Source organism: Cyanistes caeruleus, chromosome 6 (genome assembly GCF_971803275.1).
Source record: "Cyanistes caeruleus chromosome 6, bCyaCae1.hap1.1, whole genome shotgun sequence".
NCBI classification, from domain to species: domain Eukaryota; kingdom Metazoa; phylum Chordata; class Aves; order Passeriformes; family Paridae; genus Cyanistes; species Cyanistes caeruleus.
Genome location: NC_141706.1, coordinates 7,909,591 through 7,933,874, shown reverse-complemented (window position 1 = coordinate 7,933,874; position 24,284 = coordinate 7,909,591). Strand labels below are relative to the sequence as shown.

The following is a 24,284-nucleotide window of genomic DNA, read 5'->3' as shown; positions in this document are numbered from 1 at the left end:
AGACATTTAAAAATACTCTTATTTTAAATATCTAAGAAGAGACATATGATATTCAAAGTTCTCTTACCACTCTTATCAGCATTTCTCTTTCCTCCCCTCACCCCCTTTTTTTATTTTCCTCTTTTCTATCATCTCTTAACCAGTTAGTTAACTAACAAACTTCAAACTTCAAAAATCAAGATTTTTAGGATAGACAAGCTAGATTGATATCAAAATGATTGATCTCTCTCATGTTGGTGTTACATGAATACAAAAGGTGAGAGTTAATGACTAGATCACTTAAATCCCACATTTAAATGGGGGATTTAAAATTTAAAATAATGGGATTTAAAACTTCCAGCTTGAAGCACATACACTTCTGTTTTAAATTGCAAATGTTATCATGGAAAAGAGTTATAGCTCCAATTTAGCACTGAGTTTCACTAAGTGCAAAAGTTGCATGTTTTATAACATTGTGTCGAAGTCAGAGCTGATCAATTCATGAGAATAATTCCAGTGGTCACATTTATAAAGTGTAAAGGCTTCTGCTCAGTCAAATTATGTTTTCAAGGCTTAGCCTTTTTATCCATTTTCACCTAATATGACAGATTTATTACAAATCCTAAGGATAGTATTTAGTACTGCTTCCAGATAAGCCTACAATGAAAGTCAATGCCAAATCTTACAACTGTGTACAAATTTATTATACTAATTAGTAGTAGGTAATTAATTTGCAACAAACAACTTATTGAATGAATTTAGCCCCCTCTTTGAACATAAATAGTCTCTAATTTTTTTCTTATTCAACTTTTCAGAATTATTCATGGCTATGCAATATAGCCAGGGCCAATTTCTACATCAATACAATGGTCAGCAGAACTCAGCTCTCAGTGGAAGGAGTGAGTGAAGAGCCATAGAGACAGTGCTCATTTATCTTCCATTGTTTTACATGATATTCATCACATAAAAGAGCCCTGTAGATACATGATATTGTATTTGCACTGATTTTGGCAAAATTTTGTAGGGCTAGCTGGAGAGATAGCTTAAAATACACAGAGTAGCTTCAAGGTAGATAAGAATCAAATTCCTGTTTTTTAAATGAGTGCACTTACTGTGCAGATCATTCCTAAGGTAATAGAATCCTACAAATATTTAGGTTCTGTACTTGATGCAGCAAGATAGAAGTACAGCCAGATGGTTTGCAGGGTATTTTTTTTTTTTTTTCCTCTTAATTTTACCTACTTCTTTTCCAATGGAACACTAGCAATCCAACTTTGCTGCGGCAAAAGGTGACTTCAGTATGAATTACTGAAACCTTTAGAACACATGGATGAAAGCTAGTTTCTAGGTTTTAAAAAAGTTAACAGGCTGTATTGAAATTTTTTTTTTAAATTTGCCTCAATGATAACTCAATTGTTACAGTTACCAAAGTGTAACCACTTTCCCAAATTAAGTTTGTAATGGATAATGCAGAATTACTCAAAGATTACCTTTGAAGGAAAGTCTGTAAAGAAAGAAAAAACACAGAAACACACAATAAAAAGCAAAAACACAGTAAGTAATCACTTGTAATATATAAGGTATGATGTATGAACTTAAAGCTGTTTCATCAGATCTCTTTTAAAGGCCATAGAAATATTCTAGTGTTAAACACTGCACCAGTGTTCTCCTCAGATCTTTATGTTTTTCTGAGAAATCCTCACTGTTAGTTGTTCCTCTAAAAATGTCTGCAAATATTGTACCAGCCCAGAACTGCTGGCACACTGCAGAACTTAAGGAAATCACTCTGTAAAATCACAGACTAACTAAGCTTGCTGATTAGTTTATGTTAAGTCTGGGATACACTTATCATATATTAATTTTCTGTACATGGGAATAGTTTAAGTAGGTCCAATCCTATTCATCCTCCACCAGCTGAAGGGATACTGAGGCACTGTTCAAGCTTGTTTTGAGGAGCTTACCTCCTGCCTAGCACATTAAATTGGTAAAACAGTAATTATCTTAACAAACACACAAGCCACTGAGCTCACAGAAGTTAAAGACCACAGTAAAATAATATCATTTCCTGAGAGAAAGGAGGAAAATGCAAAAAAGCCCCACTATCAGCAAGATAATGACATTATAATTGGCCTCTTTTCAGGCAAACCTGAACAAAGAGCATGCTAATAATGCCATAACGATTACCAACCAAAGTATGTCTGTTGAATTTATATTTGTATAGTATCATTACTTCATACTAACAATGAATAAATATTATTGCATTTACAATGTTATTATAAGATAGTAAACCAAGGAAAGTTTTCCAAACCACTAAATTTGTTGAACCCCATGATATTGGCATATTCAGATTTAACAAACTGTTACAGACTCACATCAGACTTACTGAGCTTTGATCCAACTTAAGGAATGCACCAGATTTAGAAACAGGCAATTTTAGCCACTCTAAAATTTGGACATGAGGGATGGGGCAACAAATAATCTGCTGGATTGTGAAGGATATCGGTTCTTTTGTTCAGCATGTTACCTGATGGTTTGTAACAAACTGTTCTCCAGTACACAGACAAAAGTAGTGCTGAAGATGAAAGATCCTACAACTCAATCTCTTTGCAAATGACAGCAACAGTTACAGTTTTCCTGACAGATGAGGTAGCAGAACTGAGAGATCTTAGCTTTGTGCACAATGGCAGAATCCACGACTTTTGACTTCATTTAGCCCAAAGTAAGTAGAATATGCCTCATGGAACATTGCATGACAGATCTACTCAGAACTTCTGCACAGATTCTTCCAGGAGTTTAAAATCTGACATGGTGACTGAAGCATGCTGATAATCTTGAAGGGATGTTGCCCTCAGCACACATTTAAATTGCAGATCCCTGAGTACACACACAGTTCTCTCTCCCATAAATAACAGGACATGTTTCCTGCATTGTGAAGAAGACTGAAGAAGTCCAGCAACAGGAGAGAAAGTGCTCGAGACAGCTCATCCTGGTTTGCTGCTTCCCCATGCTCAGGCTACCCTTGCAATCGAAGGGGACAATATTCCTCATGGCCTTACAAGAACAATATGCTGCAAGAGAGAGACACCTGGCAGGGAGGGAGAACTAGAAATGAAAGTGAAAAGGAGAAAAACAACACTGGACATAATTTGAGGGCACAGGCAGTGAAAGTGCTCAGACACAATCACAAGCAATGACTAATTTGGAGACTAACATGAGAGTCCATGAAAATAGCACTAGTGCCTCATTGAACATTGTTTTTTTCTTCCTCCAAATCTGCCTTAATTTGTAGTTTAATAACAAAAACTACAGCTCTCTGTGCCTTATTCAAAAGAGTTATGACATGCATTATGAGCAGCAGCATTAGCCTTTCACCTTCTACTATTTACTCATTTAAGGTCCTAACCCTACTGATTAAGTAAAGCCTGGATTACTTAATGAAGGGAGCAACAAGCATTTTACAGGGAGATATGAGATCAGTATCACTCAGGAGACTAGAGAAATTTGGAGACCCTTGTTCACATCTATTACACAGCAGCTCCTGCTAAAACTGTCAAAAAAAGGGTAAGAAAAGCCTGATGTTGGCTTTCCTAAGATTGCCATCAGAATATTAACCCTTCAACAGACAAATTTAAAAGACTGAAAGTAGTAACACAGTGTCAGAAATACTGGAATGAGTTGGCAAAAATACTTCAGGTGCTCTCATTCAAGTAAGAAAGCAGTTTCCTATTAAAAAAAAATAAAATCAATATTTGTGCACAGGTTTATATATTTCTGTAGAAGTAAGAAGATGGAAAAGGAAATCTTATGCCATCAAACCTACACATCTGATACTAAAAGCAACCAGATCTGATAATTTGCTCATAAATGGCTTAAAAATCACTCTAAAAATAGAGGGCTCAAATATGTACTATTAAATGGCTATTCAAGAATCACAGTGGAAGTTTGGTTGGAAGATTTTTTATTTTTAATCTGAATTTCTTAAAGCCAGTTCATTCCCATTTGGTTTCATCTTTTCTTTTAAATACGATTTTATCTTTGAATGCATTTCTAGAAAGCAAACACATGTTCCCAGCTTCTAATTTGCAAGACTTGACAAGCAAAATTCTTCAGATTCCTTTTATGAAACTATGTAGTTTCTAGGCCCCTGCTTTGAATAGATTTGTAGTCCCTGTGAAATTATTTTTTTTACTGAAAGACTTGATATCATGTCTGATATCTAAACAAAGTCTAACAGTAATTTTGAGTGATATTAGTACAACCTTAGCTCCAGCAGAAATCTCATTTTATACAGTCTAGGATTGAGATTCCTGCTTTCATCATCACATCTTACTGGCAAAGGCAGTCACAGTCATCTCAATCAACCAGCATATGTTGGTTGAGGTCCTCCTCCTATTTTTTTTTTCCATAAAATAAACTACAGGTTGTTGGAGGCTTTCTAGTTCTCAACCCCCAAATGCATACCACTGAGATTTCAATTACTCTCCCCCTTTTTGTCAATACTTAAAATCCACTTCTAATTCTCTACTTTCAAAAGTACCCTTTGTCATTACTGCTTTGTCTAATCACTAGTTTTATGCATTTCATAGTAAATACCATGTATATAATCACTGAACTTCCTTTGTTCAGAGGGAAAGTGATAAAGTAATGTTGTTTGGCCTAGAGAATGATAGATTATTCATTACTGTGCCTCTTTGGCAGGTTCATGTATTGGCATCTCATTTCCAGTTTTATTCTAAATCTTTAACTACTCCTAACTAGAAGGTCTTCCCTTTCCTTTCCAATTCAATCTTATCCCACCCTTTCTCACTTCTTATATACAAACATTTTATTCTGCTATTTTACACTTGGAGTCACTATAAAATTTTTTTTAGTAAGTTCAGCAGCCTAAATAGAGTATTTTTCCTGCCTTTTGTATGTTGTGCTTTGCTTCTATCTCAAACACACATCCTTCTCTTTCCATTCACTTTACAGAGCCAAAACTATGTGGTTAGTGTTCCTGGCTGCATTTCATTTTCCTTTGTGCAGGTGTTGAACCAGAAAGCCAGGGTAACTGAAGGTTTAAATGCAAACAAAACAGGTTCAATAATTACAACCAACATGAAAAGCCAAACTCACACCGTATCTGCATTTCAGGCCACCTCTAAAAACAAAGACTCAGGCTGTACTATCACTTTTTCCATCATGCTTTGCTCATGATGGCATTGTGTTTTATCATAAAACATTTTGAGGTAAAAATGTTTTCACAAGAGAGTCCAGTGTTTTTCTGCTGAAAATGGGAATTCTGAGCCACCTTGCTATAAAGCATATTTTTCTGGAACGCCTGAAATGTAATATGGCATCAGCTTCTGGGTGATAATCATGGATACCTGAGGGCTGTAACATAAGCAGTAAATGTGAGCCACCAACTTAAAATGGGATGAAGAAATCACTCCTTAAAACTGAAATTAAATTTCATCTCTGGCTTCAGTGGACTTTGCATGAGGCTTGGGTATGAGGCACTCATGATTCTTTTGACAAATGCTTAAAGTAAATTCCCCAAGGGAAAGAATCAAGGGTAAGGAATTTTGAGAACAACATAATCCCACACTGGAACTGAGAAGAGACGAGCAACTGACTGAAAATTAATGGAGAATGTTCTTGGGAACCTGATGGCTTAGCATCATCTTGAAGTAAAAAAAATCAGCGCCAGAATCTGTGCTTCCCTAGGATTCCAGGATTCAGTAACTCTAGGATTCCATGACCCTGGAACCCCACCAGTCTAGGACTGTCTCCAGGGCAACAAGAGAAGGTTGGTACTGGAGGGAGGTGCTGCACCCACTGTTCAGAGGCACCTGCTGGTAAGTGACCTTCTGCCAGCCCCTCGGGTTCTGTCAAGGTACCTCCAACATCTCCAGGCCTTCAGCAGCAGAGGGACAGCCTGACAAACTGACAAACCCTCTCTTTTGAGATTTAAAACACACGTGAACAAGTGATAGCGTGTGAGTTCCGTAGCAGCAGTTCCTTCACGGTGCTTTATCGCTCCCAGCAGAGGGTCCTGCTGTATCCAGTCTGCCCTGAGCCACCCTGAGGCCTGAGAGCAGCTGGGCAATGTCTCCCTCATCGGCCTGACACCAGCTTGTTAGGCCTCTCCTCTCCTCCTCCTGCTCGGGGGACTTTATTTCCTCTTTCATCTAAAATTCTGGATTTCTCCCTCTTCAAACATGGCCATTTCTGTTTTGTCTCCGTGTGGGTCACACCTTTCCTCACCTTCCCCATCAGCATGTGCTGATGGAGCCTCTGGGCAGCTGAGTTTGGAGCTTGCAGCAACAGGCAAGCACTGAGGAGTGCCTCTGGCCTTCAGCTTTTTTTCAGGGCTAGGAATGATGCAAAAGTTTTATTCCAGTGTGAAGCCTCTTTTTCTTTTGAGAATCTGAATCTTGGGTTACACTATCGTTCTGTTTCAAAGAAGGAACTGCCATGGGAGTCTTCTGGGTGCTCCTTTTGCTGATGGCAGCTGTTGACGTCAACCAGCTGCTCCTCACTGAAGGGAAGGGAATTGTTTGTGAGAAGGAAAGAAGGGAAGAAATCCATCAGAGGCTGAAGGAGAAGGAGGCGAGCCTTTGCCTGCTGTACTCACACTTGAAGAAGGAAATTTCAGACCTAGAAGCCAGGCAGGAGGCTCTGACAAAACCTGCATTGTCACCAGAGAGAAAGATCCAAGAGTGCATAGGCGAAGTCCTTTTCTTGGCTGTCATCACACTGTTTAGGTTCTGGGGATAGCATTTGCAGGAAGTCACTTGTCAGCACACTGGAGAAGAGACTGACACACAGTATTTCTGGGGAAAGCATGGAAAGGAGTGGCCTTCCCTGCCAACACGCTTTGTGCTAACTAGGGGCATTCACATCCACGTGGGCAGAACTGTAGCAAATCTCTGTTTAGTTAAAAGGAGACTAGTTCCATTACATTTGAAATTTCTTCGGTCCACTTGCAGAAACTTTGTGCTTTAATGTATTAAGAATTTTCTCTATTTTGTATCGACTGTTATAAATCCTAGAGCTCCATTAATGACATAAAACAGATTAAAGCAAAGGAATAAACGAAATAAGCAAACAAAAGGAATTGTTTGCTTGCAACCAAGCGACTTCATTTCATCTTTTGACTCTGGCATTTTCCTTGCAATGTGCATTACTGTTACAGGCCAAACTACAAACACCATAGAAATAGAGACCACCTTTGCAAAACAATACTATGGATGTGCAGCACTTTACTATGCTAGATGGATGAGAACTTAGAGGAAGATTGTTCAGAAAGAGGTAACAGATATTTTGACTAGAAATAATAGAAAAATGAGTTTAGCACTGTTTCCTCCAGCAATAATTCAGACAGAGTTGTTTGTTTACAATGAAGTCTTCTACTGTCAATCCAATGCTGGCAAAAATAGAAAAGATTAGAAATAGATAGAAATAAAGATAAGAATAGAAAGAAAGATGAGTAAATAATAAAAAAGCTTACATATGTTTAAAGCTGATGACTTAAACAATGATGACAAGCCATTCCTAAAATGAACATTAAATCTCAAAAACATACAACTTTAGGAAGGAATTGTAGGAAATACTTTCCTCAGTGGTATCAATGGATTTTCCTACCCTTTGCAGTTAAGTAAGGATTTCACTCCTTGAGTGTACTAATGGACATTTGAACGCATAGCGAATGCTTAGAACCTCCAGAGTTTGGAAGGTGCACCATGGGATGCAAGAAAACACTGCCCAGGCATAGTGTAGGTTGTACATCTCTACAAACAAAGGAGAACTTGATAGAATTTTTTCCAACTTTGATTTCTTTCCATTCCATAAGCAATGCTCTTCACAGAATTCACTTTTCAAGAACAAATACAACACACGTGATGTGGAATGTGCATAAGCAATGAGTATTGCACCAAGGTGGCCAGAATGGTGTGAGAACCACCACCCAACACTGAGACACCCAGGCAAATCTCTTTTTCCCATGGGTCTGGACTGACCATACAGGTTCAGTAACATAATATGCTCTTCCCACAATGTTTTCTGAGTAACTCTTGTTCAAGGTTGTAAGCTTTGTGCTTTATTTCATATCAGAAAGAAAAATGCAGTATTTTTCTCTTTTTGCCCTACTTGTCTATACAGACATGATGGGAGGCTGTACACAACCAGACTTTTATTTACTGAATTTCTTGTGTGGCTTTCCAGCCACAATAATGTTACTCAGAGCAGAAGACCAATCTAGTGGATACATTCAAGCAGAAACTTCAAAAGTAGAGCTCTACTCTTTGCTTTCCTACCAATACTATGAGAAGTTTTATTACCTCCTGCCATCCTTCTCTCTGGCTAAACTCTCTTTGCTTAGCCTAAGTGAAATTTCCTCGGTTTTGCACTGAGCATTGCACAGTGTTCTCATCTTGATTGGAGCTTCCAGATGCTACTGTAACACAATGGTGAAGAAGACCAAAAAACTAAAGTTTTTCCAAGCAAGAAACTCTAAGAAGAGCTCTGAGAGCCAAATAGGAAAAGCAAAAAGGAAATGAATGGTTATTTTTACTACCATAGAGTTGCTTTTGAATGGTGGACAACAGCTGAAGTGTGAAGAATGCCTGAACTAGAACACTCTCATTAAAATATAAAATCCAAAGCAATTGGATTCCAAGACCTGAAATAGACAAGAGGTCAGGAGGGTCCTTCACAAGACTGAATGAGGTGAAGAAACAAACACAGCCTGGTTTCCTGGCAAAAGTAAAGATGAGTGGGTTAGAAATCCCACAGATTGCTCATTCCTGGGAAATAATTCATTAGCGAGGACTTTTCACCTCACTGCTGTTCACAGCAACTTGTAATATCAAGTGTAAAAAGAGGAGCAAGGGAGCAAATCTGGCTGCCAAGAGCCCCATTGCACAGGTGTCAATCTCACCTTCACAAGGGAGCAAGTGAAAAGAATTACAAACCCCTGAGGACAGAACCGAGTGGCTTTTACACAGACTGAGAGAATATTACAAATGATGACAAAAAGAAAAGACACAATAAGAATTCCTTCTTTTCCCCCCTTCCTAGTGAGTAGAAGGAAGCAGAATATCTATTTATTCCTCTTCATTTAGCAAGAGCAGGGTTTGGATCACTGTCAGCAAATCTCTGGCACAAATGAGCTATCCATGATTCATAAGGGCATGCAGGCTCCACATTCTGCAGTGCATTAAAAACAGAATAATGTTGTTTCCCCCCAAAAAAATAAAAACAAAACCCAAAAAACCCAACATCATTCTGGTATTATTGCTCAAAAATAAGCCAATTATCCCTCCTTAATTATTTATTTAGCAATAATAAATGCTTAGTGGCCATCAAAGAACCTGGAAAACAGCTAACAGAGTGTAAAAGTGTAGTCAACACCATTGTTTTGCAATAATACATCCCAGGTTCAATTAATTGGCCTCCAATTGTCACCAAATATGAGTAAATGGAAGTTTTATGGGAGAAGCAGTATTTTGCATTAAAAAAAACAATGAAAGGATGAGCAGAACTAGGTTTTTGACCTCTTATAATCCCTTATGATACCTCACAGCACATCAAAAAAATTGGATTCGAAAATATATCAGAAATGGGAACAAGGAAATATTGCATCATATTAAATCTGTTATTGTCATCAGCTTTAGCTAAAGGAATTTATTTCATACAAATTACTGTGAGATTACAGAATTTCCTCACAAATGGAAAATACATGCATGAAACACACACAATATAAAGCCGCTTGTTCACCGAATATTCTCTTATTGTTTCCCTTTTGCAGCCTGTATTATGAGAATAAGGTCTTCTGAGGAAAAAAAATCTCTGATTTGTCTGATTAAAAACTCTCTCTGCTGCCATCATGTAAACAGAAAATAAAATAACTGACTTCACTATATAGAGAAGCAAATAAAGTAGATGCAGTTTTCTATGTGATTTCTATGTTCTACTGTTATCTGAAGTGCAAGGATAAATCAATTTAGCTTTATTAAAGACTTATCATCACTTCATATATTTTCAAAGCACCTGCTCAACAGCATTTCAAGCTTAAATTCTCAAGCAAGATGTACTTTTCTGTAGCTGTCACTAACAGAAAATATTCAGGCAGCAATCTCGACACTAACTTGGCACATAGAGTGCAAGCAAAAAGATGTGTAATTTAGATTCCACTTCTCACCTGACACCTGTTCCTGGAAGGACTCAAACAACTTCCTGAAACCCAAATACTAAATTTAAAACAACTTGCAGGCTTAACACTGTGTATTTTGGACCATCTCTAACTCGGAGGGAAATGTAGTTTCTCTCTCTCTAGTGTCCCCCTCCCACAAAATTTTTATTTCACTAAATTCATTCTTAGACTGGACATTATCCAACTAAAAGAAAAACAGCTGAACCTTCTTTCTGAATTCAGAAGACAAAATCCAATTATGCAATTCCTATCTGGGGAAAGATCCATCATTCCTCTTCAATATACTGCAGAAGTTAATAATTTGAATAGACACACTCTTCAAAAGGTATTGATAGGTATCTCTGATCGTCAAACCAAACAAGATAATGTCTCTGATTTCCTGCCTCTCACTGCTGAAGGCAAAGACCACCCACTTCCAGTGGAGAGCAGAAAAGAAATACCAATGAACTTATTTAAGGCTGATCAGAAACCACACATCGAAAACAACAAAGAAAGCATGAGCAAAACAAGAGCAGTTCACCACAATTTCACACTTTAAATTTACATTCAATTCTTAATGTAGGATGCAGGGGTGGACGGGAATCCATGCTACATGCTGCAAACTTACTCCAGCTGGATCGGTACAAGTATCATTAAATATCTTCTGTCTGAATTTTGTCAGATGTGTACTGACAACAAAAGCTGTGCCCTTATGTTTTTTGATTTCCCACCTTTTTTTACACCACTGCAACCCCACAGACATCTGACCTGAACTTGGAAGTTTTGATGGGTTGAGGTATTCCAGACTGCCCTATTCAGGTCAAAGTCTCATAGTGAGGTTTTGAACAGCAATATTAATAAAAGTGTCATTAGTTCCATGAGACTGGAGAGGGATGAGACCATCCTCTTTCTCTAGCCATGAAATATCACCTTTGTATCACAGCGCTATTGATCTATTAAATGTATGGTTGGATTTTGCACCAAACATAACCTTACTGGAACTAGATTTTCTTGTGTTTTACAGCTGCCTGGAATGATAGCTGGTGATAGGAGGAGTGAAATCATGACAGGGCACATGCAAATGAAGCCATTATGTTATTTGTGTCCATTCACACACAGTTGAAATCAAATGTCATGATACTTCTCAGAAAAAAAGTAACTACCAGATACATGAGACCACAAACCCCATGCCAAAACTCTGTTTAATATATCAGATCTATAAGTGTCTGGCTGTTTTCTGAACAGTTTTATTGCTTCTCTCTTTATCCCATTCTCCCCCCCCCCCCCCTTTTTTTTTTTTTTTAAATCAGCTCAGTTCTTATGTATCAGACTTAATTTGAAGTCCCAGTTAAGGGCACACCTATATGCATAAGTTAATATTGTGGGTTAATACCTGGCCATATATCTCCTCATTCAGATCACTAAGTTGTATTTTTAACATATTTTAACTTCATATTTCATTTGCTAGGTATTTGCTGTTCCAACAATTTGTCTCGGGCAATAAATTCTGCTGGAACAATTTGCCTATCAATACATATACACATATTTATCCAGAAAAATACTAGGACATTTATAATGGATTTGGGCTCAAGTCCCTGCTTTGAGGAATGTTCTTACAGATAGAAGCTCTCAGTGGAAGATCTTCCTCTGCTGGTTTCAAATTATTAAGTGGAACAAGTAAGAAATACCTTAATGCAGAGGTAAAGCTAATACATTTAAAATCACAGTTAATTTGCTCTGCTGCTTCAGCTTTGGAAAAAACAAATGCAATACCTTGATAAGCAATCCTAGAAACCTTATTTCCCTTTTATTTAATTTGCAGACCTAAGATGTTGAGAAATAATCTCCTTGCACAGGCATACAATATTCACTTTCTAACTTCATATTTTCTGAAAACCAAAGAAGAGTTTCCCAAAGGAATGCTCTAGGTCACACTGGATGATCTCTGTGTCACTCTACTATTGGTTGGGATATCCTTTCATAACTTGTTTACACGTGGGTCAGTAAACCACTTGTTACCCCTTGCACAGGTGCCTGAGAGTGACAGAATTCTGAGCTTTCAGCTTCCAAACAACCAGAGAAAAAAGCTTGGAGAATAGTGTTAAGGCAAATACCAGCAGCATTTTGCTGCCTATTAGCAAAAAGCTTTACTATTTCTGACATAAAAGAATGCCTGAAATCCCAACATATCTTCTCTCATACAACTGGAGTAAATAAGCTCATCTATACCACATTTATCTGATTGACGTAGGAAAGCCTCCTAACGAGCTGCAGGGATGTACACAGAGCTGTTAATGGGCTGTTTTCACCACTGATGCTCTGTGAGATATAAAACTAAACTCACTTCTAGTTATAGATTACTTAAGGACCTAAATTGAGAAGTAGCACTGTTTTAATCTGGTGGCAAGAGTGATTGGAGGCTTTTTACAGGTTCAAATAAAACTAAGGTTAATATACCTGCAGGAAGCAGGTACAGTTCCTGTATCACATTTGTGAAATATTACGTGTGTTCCAGCATATCCATTTCCTCTTTCCTGATTCATTTAATGCTGAGGTGATCATATTTGCCAAAGGCATTTCTTCAGAGTATAAAGCAGGTAGAGGTAGAAGAAAAGTACAAAAGTTGGCCTTGCCTGGCCTTCATACAGTTCCTCTGTGTGAGCATTGTTTTACAGCATGAGCCCAGGTCCAAGTGCAAGCACACATTGAGGGGCATCCAAATGAAATGCTTAAGAGGGGGAGAAAAAGTCATAAAACCCTCAAAGTTGTATGGACTTCCAATTCCTAAAGGGAACCCACAAGAAAGATGGAGAAAGGCTATTTACAAGAGCATGACGGGGTAAGGGGAATGGCTTCAAACTGAGAGTTTTAGATTAGATATTAGGAAAAAAATTCTTTACTGTGAGGGTGCTGAGGCACTGGCACAGGTTTCCCAGAGAAGCTGTGGATGTCCCATCCCTGGAAGTGTTCAAAGCCAGGCTAGATGGAACTTTGAGCAACCTGGCTTAGTAGAACCTGTCCCTGTACAGGGGGTTGGAACTAGATTATCTTTAAGGTTCCTTCCAATTCAAGCCATTCTATGATTCCAACAGGGGCACAACCTCCCCCATAGCTTTGGCTTTCTTTGCAACCTGTCCCTGTAAGCAATTCGAAGAAAATCTCAACTCAAGTGTCATTGTCAAAAGCATCATGTACACAAAGTGGAAAGAGCAATAATGCTAAAACATTTCATGAGACACACTAGAGAGAGAAAGTTATATGTAAAAAATAAGTTATAATCCTCAAAAAAGATGGATCATTGGAAAAAATGCCTACAAAAGACAGAAGTAAACAGAACATGGAGAAAGGCCATAAGTTTCTGAAATTTATGGAGCTCATTTTATGTCTTCCAAATGTAGTTTTAGGCTTCTTTCTGGAAAGACAAAATCCTGAACAAGTTTGCTAAAAGATTAAGTTCATATAAAATTTTCTGTGCTTTTACACTATAACCAGTATATTAAATGTATGTCATATACATCCTTATTCAGTGTCAAATTAAAAAGGATAGACAAATGCTGACCTAAATTTCAATTGAAAGAACATCAGAACTGTCCAAAGACCTTCCATGTTTCTCCCATAAACACATACATACACACACTGAAATTTAATTGGTGACCAAAGAGCAGTATCACGTTTTAGATGCTGGAAAATTAATTGAGATTGTTGTGGAATCTGTTGAGGTATTTAAATTGTTATCAAGCTGTTGTCTTAAGTAGAAAAAAGTCTTCAATTTAAGCATTTACCGAGCACCTTGCATTTGCAGCAGAACAATGCTGGGACCAATGTGCACTTTAAAACACCTCCTCTTTCACAGCAGGGCAAGTGTGCAGCAGTTCAGTTAGTTGGACTGTTTGCACATTTTACCAAAGGACAACAACAACAAAAAATACATGTTCAAAGTTACTGAGATCAACCTCTCATCCAGCTGTTAAACAGAGAATGTTCAGTACAATTCCTACCCTTTGGAGCAGGACAAAATATCTTATTTTCCCCTGGCAGTAGCAGCTGATTGCTTTCCAGGTTGCTCCTGACACTTTAGCCAAGAGCAATAGGGGGTTAGACTAAGCCAGGAGTGTTGCCATCTAATGGCTTCCTGATTCACTCTCACAACACAAACACAGCCCTTACGCCTCCACATCGGGACTGTGCCACAGGAAGACAGGCTTGGGAAAAGTTTGTTTGCTTCTAAATGAGATGGAAAAAAAATAGCTTTGTGCCTGAACCACTACTGAGAGAAGTTTCTCTCAAAACAACATAAAAATAATATCATGAAGATATGTGGGTCTTCCATTATTCTCCTCCTGCTGGGTGCATTGGACTATAAGAAAGTGTCAAACAACAGTAGCTGTTAGGATTGTTACTTGAAATCTGGAAGCCTGAGGACTTCAGCGATGCTCTCAAGACTGAGAAACCAACTCAAACACCTATGAATAAAGGCCTCTTCACTGCTGCAGACTGGACACTTGCAATACTCACAAGGTCACTTCCTTTAAGCCTTAAAGACAGGACAGCATGGCAGATTTTATACTTGAAATATTAACTTTAATATTTTAAGTAAATTAGTTTTGAAACCTCCAATTTAAACTTAATAAGTTTCAAAAATAAAGTAAGAAGCATCATTTTGCATCAATGGCACAAAGCATAGGAATCTCTGGCACAGAATTCCAGTGAGCTTGCAGAAAAATTAAGGCTCCCTTTCTCTGGGATCCTGGCAAACAAGGTTTACAATCTGAATACATACCAGTAGCTGATTTCACTGCTTTCCAACTAGAGCATTTGCCTGCCCTTTGCTTTCATCCCTTCCCACTACCACAGTTATCCCAGAGTTCAGTTGTGTAATACATAATACATCAAAATCAAAATGCTGATTTGTGCACAGCTGATACTGAACAAGATATTTTTTGCTCTATAACTCTTCCCAAAAGTTTCCCAAACTTTCACCTATCGTGTCATCCACTGAACAACCTCAGTTGTATCCTACTTGGATACCGTTGCCTAGTTCTTCCTTTTTTCCTTGGATAATTTTCTCAGCTTTTCCCTGTTTTGCTCTTGTTTAATCTTTATCCTGACATCAGTGCTGCTGACATTTAAGATATTGGGAAAATATTTCCATAACTTTAGTTGAAGATAATATTATATTCTTGATGTAGACGTTTTCTATGCTTCCACAATAGCCCTGGACCAAATTCAACAGTAAAGTATCAACAATTAGAAAAATGCAAAATTCGAATACTTGAAGCACAGTTTTACACGTGCAGGATAATTAAAAGCTGTTTCTTTAGAAACAAGTGAAATATTACATATAGTCCTTTATGTATATTGCTCTAAGTAAAACAATAGGTATGTTTATGTGTGCATATATGTTTTCACTTTAGTACATTCTCTGAAATATTGTGAGAAGCAAAACAAAACAACTGGAATTGTTAACAGTTACACTTCAGCTAAATATTAAACTCCTGTTTGCACTCCAAATCCCTCAGGGTTAATATGAGCTCATAAACCCAACCACTAACAGACACGAGCCAATTTAATGAGACCAGAAATGGGGTCACACTCAGCCAGCACATTTTTAAGATCATTATATTATTTGTCAAAAAGAGAAAATAACAAAGAAAAATATTTACAAAGTTGAAACATTATCCTTATAGCTTTCTTAAATTTGCTCATTACAGGCTACTGAACAACTGATTGCACGATCCTCCCAACCATCCCCAAGCAACAGTGAACCTGATTAAGAGATACCAGGCAATTAAATAAGGAAGAAATTCCCAGGAAACATGGACTGAAGAGAAAAATACTGCATTTAATGCAGTATGGCAGTAGTATTTGTCCTAAACAGCTGAAAAGATAAGTCATAGTAAGACCATTAAAATATCTTTAATGAAGGAATTAATTTTTGAAAAATTAATTGTGGAAAAACACCTCATAAATACCAAGGTACAGGTACTTATTCATCAGTCTCTGTTATGGCCATGGCTGTAAAGAAAGTTTAATGAACTCACTCACCACTGTGAAAATAATGATAAAATGTGAGATATGGAAGGAACAAGCTGGATTTTGTGGACAGAAACATACCTTTTGCATTTACTGGAAACAGCTGCTAGGTAATATTCAACATTTCCCACCTGCCCAGTTCAGGAGGATGCTGCACCCACAGCAGGCACTGCAAGGCACAGGAGCTCAGCTCGTAACAAATTGCTGAATAAGAACCACTGAAATAGAAATATATGGAGGTGGGCCAGTAAGAACTTCCTTTGTGTTTCCCCAGCTGAGGTGGAACACAAAGACAAGGGAAGGTAAAGTGGTTTGCCTGAGGGAAGAAGATTAATCAGCATTACAACCAGGAAAGAATCAGGAGGAATGATATCTAGTTCTAAATCAAAGTTTCAACAAACCATACTGCCCTTTTGAAGACAGAGACAACACCATCTTTTCTCAGAATAAGTCAATAACTAATTCAGTGAATTTGATTCCTTCAGCTTTAGGATCCCTTCATTAGAGTGATTGTTGTTTTCAAGTTTCATGAAGAGTTCTATTTCTGTTAAGGACAACTTGGTTCTTTTCCCTGTCTTAGCACAGTAAAGGGGAAAGTCCCTAGAATGCTTCAAAGCAGCTTGAATTTTGTACACAAAAGATATACTGGATATATAAATATATATAAATAATATATATAAATATATACTGAAAAAAGACAGGATTTAATCCTTAATTTCCTTCCAGGACTAACTAGAATAATTCCAGCTACATTACCAATGTGATAATAACAGCAATATGGCCTAACTGTTAAAAGGAGAGAAAATCATGGAACTTTTGTTTCCATGGCATGCTATTTGATTTCAGCATAGTCTATCTATTTTGGTAATAATTTACTTTTTAACTCCCTTAACAATTTTCTCTTTTAGCTCACAGGTGGTGTCCCATATGCTTTCCTGCCATAAAAAGAAAATAAAAAAAATCATACCATTGTTTCCAATATTATGCCAGCAAGAATACTAAATTCAAATTACCTGACATATATAAAGTTGCATAGAAAGTCAAAGTGTCTCAGTAAAACAAGTAACTAATAATTTCATACTGTAAAAGGAAAAGCAAAGACACTGTCTTTACTATAATTTTCAAAATTCAGAAAGGCTTGGATAGTAAAGAAGTCAAAGATTAGACACTGCAGGCTCTGTGATTTTCTTGTGAAATGCGCTGTTCACAGATAATACTACTTAACCTTGTCATCCTGAAGACTCTAACTTGCAAATTCTCTGCATGACCAAATTATCAGAGCAGGACTGGACCAGACAATCATGGTAAATATATATTTTTTTTTTGGTAATATATATATATATATATTTACACATTTATTTATTAATTTTTTTTTTTTTTTTTTTTTCTGGGAGACATTTCTTTTGCATGTCTCTTCCCCACAGCAAATACACTGGGTTCAGTAGGTGTACACTTACAGTTCAGGAATATTTAACACCAGGAAGCTCACAAAGACAATGCACAAGTCAAGACTGTGGTTTCTAGCAGCTACCAATGGCTGAAACATTATGACATAAAATCATGACATGACTGCACAGCAACTCAACCAAAACAGGGGTTAGAGTAGTGTTTTAGGAGTATTTTTTCAAAGGATGTATGGCAAATAAGCAAGATACCTATGTACTTCACTTAACACTGCACCAAAATTAAACAGATGCAGGTTCTGACTTTTGCCCCCCTCCTTTTCTTTTTTTTTCTTTTTGAGAGAGAGAGAATTTATGGGACACCACCTGTGAACTAAAAAGGAATAATTTACTGCTAAGGGAAATATAAAGCATAAACCATTATCATAATAAAAAATAGCAAAATAAAATTCTGAGTAAAGGTAGTAACATTATTATGAATACAGTTACTTTACGTTTTTTAAAATTCCGTGAGCTTCTCATAGTACACTTAAAATATCCTAAACTTCTAAGAATCCCTCTACCTGGTTAGAAGGCTTCATAAAGCAGAAAAGTATCAAATTGCAATAAAAATATTTGGTAGAATAAAAGAAATCAGGACATTTGTGTCAATGCATCATTCACGTTTTTAGATTAACAAACAGGAAAGAAGGCTCCCATGTTCAAGGTAAAATGTTTAATTGAACACAGAAATAACCAGCAAGTCTGTCTTCTGAAAACAGAGCACTCCAACAGGAGTGGTGGCAGATGTTTAACCTGCTCAGCATCTGTCCTGAAAAGTGCTACAGAAAAAATAAATGTGATAAAGATGAGAATTCAAGTAAACAAAGACCACAGACAACATCTGAATTGTTTGGAAATTGTTTGTTTCACTAGCATCAGTGAAAACAGAGAAGCACAATCCATGGAGTCAAAGCCATAAACCAGTGGCTACAAGAGCAAGATACAGGGTGTTAAATTGACAGGATTATTAACTTGATATATTATATAAAAACTTCATGCAACACTTGTGAAGATGCAGCCAGAAACTATCATCCATGCCTGGCAGATAAGGTAACCTGACATTCAGGCACAATTCTTTCACTGTGATTTCAAAGACATTAATTTGAGGGTTCATTAAAATTAATTTCTGAAGAGGACACCGAGGCCTGAACACAAGATGTTCACTGTGCAGACAGCAACTGCTCTTCCTCTAAGACACAAAAAGAGAATATAAAACCTCTATAAAACCTCACATTCCAAAAATACTCGTTCTCAAAATAATAGGCAGAGTTTCTTCCATAATAAAGGCTACACCAGCACTACCTTGAGCTCTTTACATTGCTTGTGTGCCACACTATGAAACATTACTGATCCTTATGAGGGATTCAGAATAAACTCTTAATTGTCTTAAAGGATGAAAGATGGTCCCTGATCTTTTAAAAGTATTTTCCAAGTAGCAGCAAGCCACAAATATGAAATACCGAGTTTAATGAAGGAAAGGTCTAGTGAGACCAGTCAGACAGATTGTTTAAATTCATCAATTTGTTCACATTTTAAAGCCACCATAACTTCACAATTACTATAGTGGACAAACTCAAATCTCCTTCAGGTTAAAAGTCAAAATTCTCTTGTGACTTCTACAGTTCAACATACAATATTTTACAGCATAGCTCTGGGAAGTAGTATAACATATTTCTACAGCACATCATACAACTAAATATAGAGATGTAATGATAAAACTATCGGAAGGAAAAGGTTAGGAAATATCTTGCATTCTGGCAGACTTACAGACCCCAAAAATGCCTGAAGTAAAAGTGAAATGCAATTATTTTTGCTGCTTGCTTGCTAAACTGCTGACCTCCTTTTTAACATCCTGAATAGAGGAACAGAGATATTTTACCCATGGATTCAAAGGAAAAAAAAAAAAATCTGTTGAGCTCATATTCCTCATGAATGCCTCCAAATGATAGCAAATCAATAGTTGCTGCTTTACTAACATCACCCTTGGACTCAGTCAGCTAGCATGCCTGAAAATCCTTCCCAGAAGAACCATACAGATTCACAAATCTGTTTTACAACCACCATCAAAACTCCATACAAACAACTCAGCTTTCAGTTTGGTTACAGGTATGATATAAATCACTAAAGTCAAAAATACTTCATAGTATGGTGAGCTCCATTTCTGAAGCTATAAAATTATTTGCTGAATTGTTGTAGGGTAAACTGAGTGAAAGGAAAAGAATACAAGGTCATTAAATGAGGTATCATTAGTGCCTTGAGCTATGCAATAACTGATTTTATTTCTTGTCAACAGAAGGTAATTTTATTGCATTATTGGCAAAGCACCCTCCTTTCTTCTGTCATAATCTATTCCTACAACCTGTTGCAAAAGGAAGTTTTTCAAAACACATTTTCAATTCCTCAGAAAGCATCCAATTCACAAATGGTTTTTAAAAACTCAAAGCAGCAATTCATAGAGCCAAGTAAGAACACTCAACTTGGAACTCTGAAAATTTTCTGCTCTAGCTTTTATATTGCAAATAAAGTATTTTAAATTACAAATTTTATATTACAAATAACTTGCTTTTTTTTTTTTTCTTTCAAGAGGCCACAACAACAAAGTTCCTGGCGCAATCCAAATAAATCTGATCATAGGGAATGTAGGATTCTAATTAACAGGGCAAGATCTATGCATAGCAAGTAGCTTGTAAAACACAAAAATCAGAAATACAATTGGTTTTTTCTGCTTTTTGTGAAGTTCTTGTTAGACAGGAAGTTCAGTTTGCAGACACAGGTGGGAAAAGCAAGAAATACAGAACAAACCCTTAGTTATCAGTAGCAAACACTGTAGGAAAGTGAAACAGAAAGAATTCAGCACTTACAGAAGAGGTTCCTGTTCAGACAGTGTTTATAGCACTTCTACTTAAACATGATTTCATGATTAATTATAACTGCAGCACAGTCTTATAACTGAAGACTAAAAGAAGTGCTATTTAAACAAAAAAAAGAAAAAGCAGGGAAAATCTTGTGAGAACAAACACTGAGAGATGTGGCAACAAACTACAGAAGCCACTTAGATCGGAAATAAGGTAAGAAGAACTGAGGTGGTTTAAAAAAAAGAATAGACCAGAATGAAAAAGGAGAACAACCTTTATTCATGTTTATTCATGAAATGCACATCTCTAGAAATCCTTCACTTGGGGATTGACATCTAAGAAAACAGGTAGATAATGAAACAGCAAACATTTCAATGAACTGCCATGCAACCAAACAACTCACTGCCCAAAATTCAGGGCCAGAAAAACAACAGCATCAAAAACAACATATTCCACACATAAAGGATGCAAGGGGAAAGACATCATTGGAAAGCTCAAAAAAAAAAAAAAATCAGATACCATTTTAGTCAGAATTCACTTTCTATGACAGGATGACAAAACGTCACTGCCTTTGATTTGGAACACTAAATCATATCTTGAGTACTGAGAAATTTTAGACACTTTGTGGAGAGAGACCAATGGATGGATCCATTCTTTTCCTGACAGCCCCCTATGAACACAATATTAAACACATTGAGATATTCTGCACATATCTTACCCCTCAAAATAACTCTTTTCAGCTGTATAGATTCCAAGTGAAGCTCTAAAAGTAGAAGCAAAATGTGATGTGAATGGTCCCTGAAATAATTCAGTTCCTGATCTTCTGATCTTACTTGGTGAAGTTGGGGGTTTTCCCCTTTTTTTTTTTTTTTTTTTTTCCTCCTTTTAAAACAAGATTCACTTCTGGAACTATAGACCTAAAAAAAAGGTCTACATAAAGTTCTACAGATTTGTCATCCTGATTAGGCAGAGAAACACGCAGAATAAATGCAGTTCCTGCAGTATAAAGTCCTGAATTTCCCTTGCTTCTGTTTCAAGTCACAGCTTTCAACAAACATGATCTAAATGCCAACAGATACCAAATATAAGCAATTAATTTTCCCTTCTACTTCCATAAAGGTTTCTGCATCATTTCAAGTAGTACTTCTATCTCCACTGGGCAAACAGCAATGTACTCAACAGAGTTGCAAAACTAATATGGTGCCCAGCCCTTCATGGATGCTCCTGAAGTTCTGGAAGTAGCCTTAGTTTGCTATCTGAAAAACAGCAAGCTGTCTTAATTTAGTTAGATTAAATTAAATTAATTTAAGTTGTTTTAATCAATTCATGGAATCACTGAGTTGTTTGCATTGGAAGGGTCTTGAAAGATGGTGTGGTTCCATCCCACCTGCTATGGGCAGGAGCATCTTCCACTAGACCAGGTTGCTCAAAGCCCTATCACACTTCTTTTGATGCAGCCCAGGGTACAACTGGTTTTATAAGCTGCTAGTGCACGTTTCTGACTCATATTCAGGATAAGGTTTCTCTTCAGTTTGTTTTGTTAATTTTACTTTGGTTCTACTTGGCTGCTGTTTTGGCGTTGGGAGGTTTTTATGGGGAAGAGGGGAAATTGATGATGACCATTGTGGTTGTTTTTTTTTTTTAACCTAATTTTGATAAAATATCATAATTTATTCTTTAAAAAAAAATTTCTAATTATACTGTATTTCTCCAATTGCAGCCCTGAACTGAACACATAATCCAAGAAGCCAAAACAGAATCCTATTTCACTTTTGGTGATAAATACCATCTCTTTAGTTGAATGACTTCAGATTCAGCTTTGTATTAAGTTTAGTTTACCATCCAATATGGAAAGTATAAAAAACCCCATGTCTACAATGAAAAAAGCCTGTGTAAACTACAATTTTAACTCACAGAAAACAAGAAGACAAATGAACTTTCATTACACAGGATGAAGGATAGGGGCAAAAGTGAAAGGTAGCATTTATTCTAGATGGAAAAGCCAATGTAGAAGCTCATTATCTCTTATAAAGATAAGAATATCTTTTATCTTATAAAGATAAAGAACGGGTACTGACACTTTCCCAAAGCTACACTAAAAATAGCTATTTCACAATGGGGTTATGTGCATCTCTAAGGAATAAATACACACTTCACATGCTATGGTGAACTGGCCCTCACTGATGAAAACAGATAATTTGTATGGTCCTGTAAAGTGCTTTACATGGGATTACAACTTTGGGAAAGTAAGTAAATTACTACTTTATAAAAGTGATCTATTTCCAATTGTTTTCTCTCCTAAGAGACAAAATCATCACTTAAGTTCCTAACTCACTGAAATAGAAAATAAAGTTTCTGTAACAATAATTTGTTTTTCCTCGGGACACTGCATAGCTTAAGTACTCTATCATAGTAGTCTAGATGTCAATTAGAGACAGCAACTCAGTGTGTTAGAAAACCATTAACACAGTGACTCAGTTCTCTAGAGACTCCAATTCAAGTTGCGATTTCCCATAAAATCTAAGGAAAGAGTGTAAACAACAATTCATGAAGTGCAGAGACTTGGTTTAAGGCCCCAGTTTTAAATTCCTTATACAGCCAAAGTAACTGTTGACTCCAATGATCACTGTGGAAACACTTGGAATCTGTTTGCATATTTATGGCACACTTTCCCTATGGAGACAGATATTCTTGCTTAGGGACCTGCCAGCTTTTACTTCTGAAAGATTGTGAGCTCAGCATGAAGCAAGGTGTGGTTGTGGTCCCACACAGGATTAACCCCAGCTGGATTTGAGCTACCTTTCCTCTGAGACAGGACACAAGAAGTTAATTCAAGCCCCTCTCACAAAGAGCAGGAACATGAACTGGAATCCTGAGACAGTCATAAATCCTAGCCTTGGATACAGGAACAATAAAGAATTAATAATATTTGAATCTTGTTATTTTGAAAATTCCCTTGATTCTTTTAAAGGCCCAGTAGGAGCCATATCACTTCTTTCTCTAACCCAGAGAAAATACTTAATCTCATAAAAATTCCATTTCTTTGGAAAAGCTATTACGTTGAGTGGGTTTTGTTGCTTTTATAAATAATCAAAAAGAGCATTTTGTACAGCTGCTGAACTTTATCTAGTCCATTCCGTGTCCTTTCTGCTGAATTCTTAGCATAAAAACACTTTTTCCTATTTTCAGTTCCAGCCTTCTCTGAGCCTTCACCTTTCTGACCACTGACAACTTCAGTCTGCCCATTTCTTACAGGGCCTTTATCTCAAATAACCCTCCTCTGTAGGAAAAAAAGATTCTTTCTCAAAATAAAAACAAACAAAAAAGGATAGGAGCTTTTTATTTTATTGTGGAGTGAGGGAGAGTACTTATTTATTTATATTTCTCTATATGGAATTGTCCAGCTGAGTCAATCTCTTTGTCAAAACACAACGCTTGCTATATGGGCCTTTTCCAAACTCCTTCTTGTGCTAAGATACAGTTCAGAGTGGTTTTGTTCACATAACATGGCAGAGCTTTTCTTCTCTCAACACTGCACTCCTGACTCACAGGCTCTTTCCTTTTCTAGAAGTCTCCAGCCTATAAAATTCAGTGCTTTTCACTTCTGTGCTGCTGTTACCTCTTAAGTGCATTTTTCCTACTGCACATCTCCAGTTGCTAGCATGGAGACACTCAAGCTAATAATCCCCATTTATGTATTGGAAATAAATCTTACCACTCAGCCCTGATCAGCCTTTGGCCACCCTCAGGACCTGTTCCCTTGGCTCTGTTTGCAGCTAATTTTCTACAGCTCCAAGT

At 37.0% G+C, this 24,284-nt stretch overlaps 1 protein-coding gene across 10 annotated transcripts in view; it reads right to left on the bottom strand.

Moving 5' to 3' along the window:
• The window catches only part of INSC (INSC spindle orientation adaptor protein), a 130,922-nt gene that overhangs the window by 65,267 nt on the left and 41,371 nt on the right, over positions 1-24,284 (bottom strand). The window contains exon 1 of one of the 10 annotated variants that reach the window (XM_023928632.2): positions 5,940-6,891. The exons of 6 other annotated variants lie outside the window; for them this stretch is intronic. In XM_023928632.2, coding sequence (XP_023784400.2) covers positions 5,940-6,079 — 140 coding nt within the window. In that variant the 5' untranslated portion in view covers positions 6,080-6,891. Of the gene's footprint in view, positions 1-5,594; positions 5,708-5,939; positions 6,892-24,284 lie in introns of those variants that run through there. 3 more of the 10 variants (XM_086895429.1, XM_023928635.2, XM_086895430.1) reach the window with 3 other exon arrangements.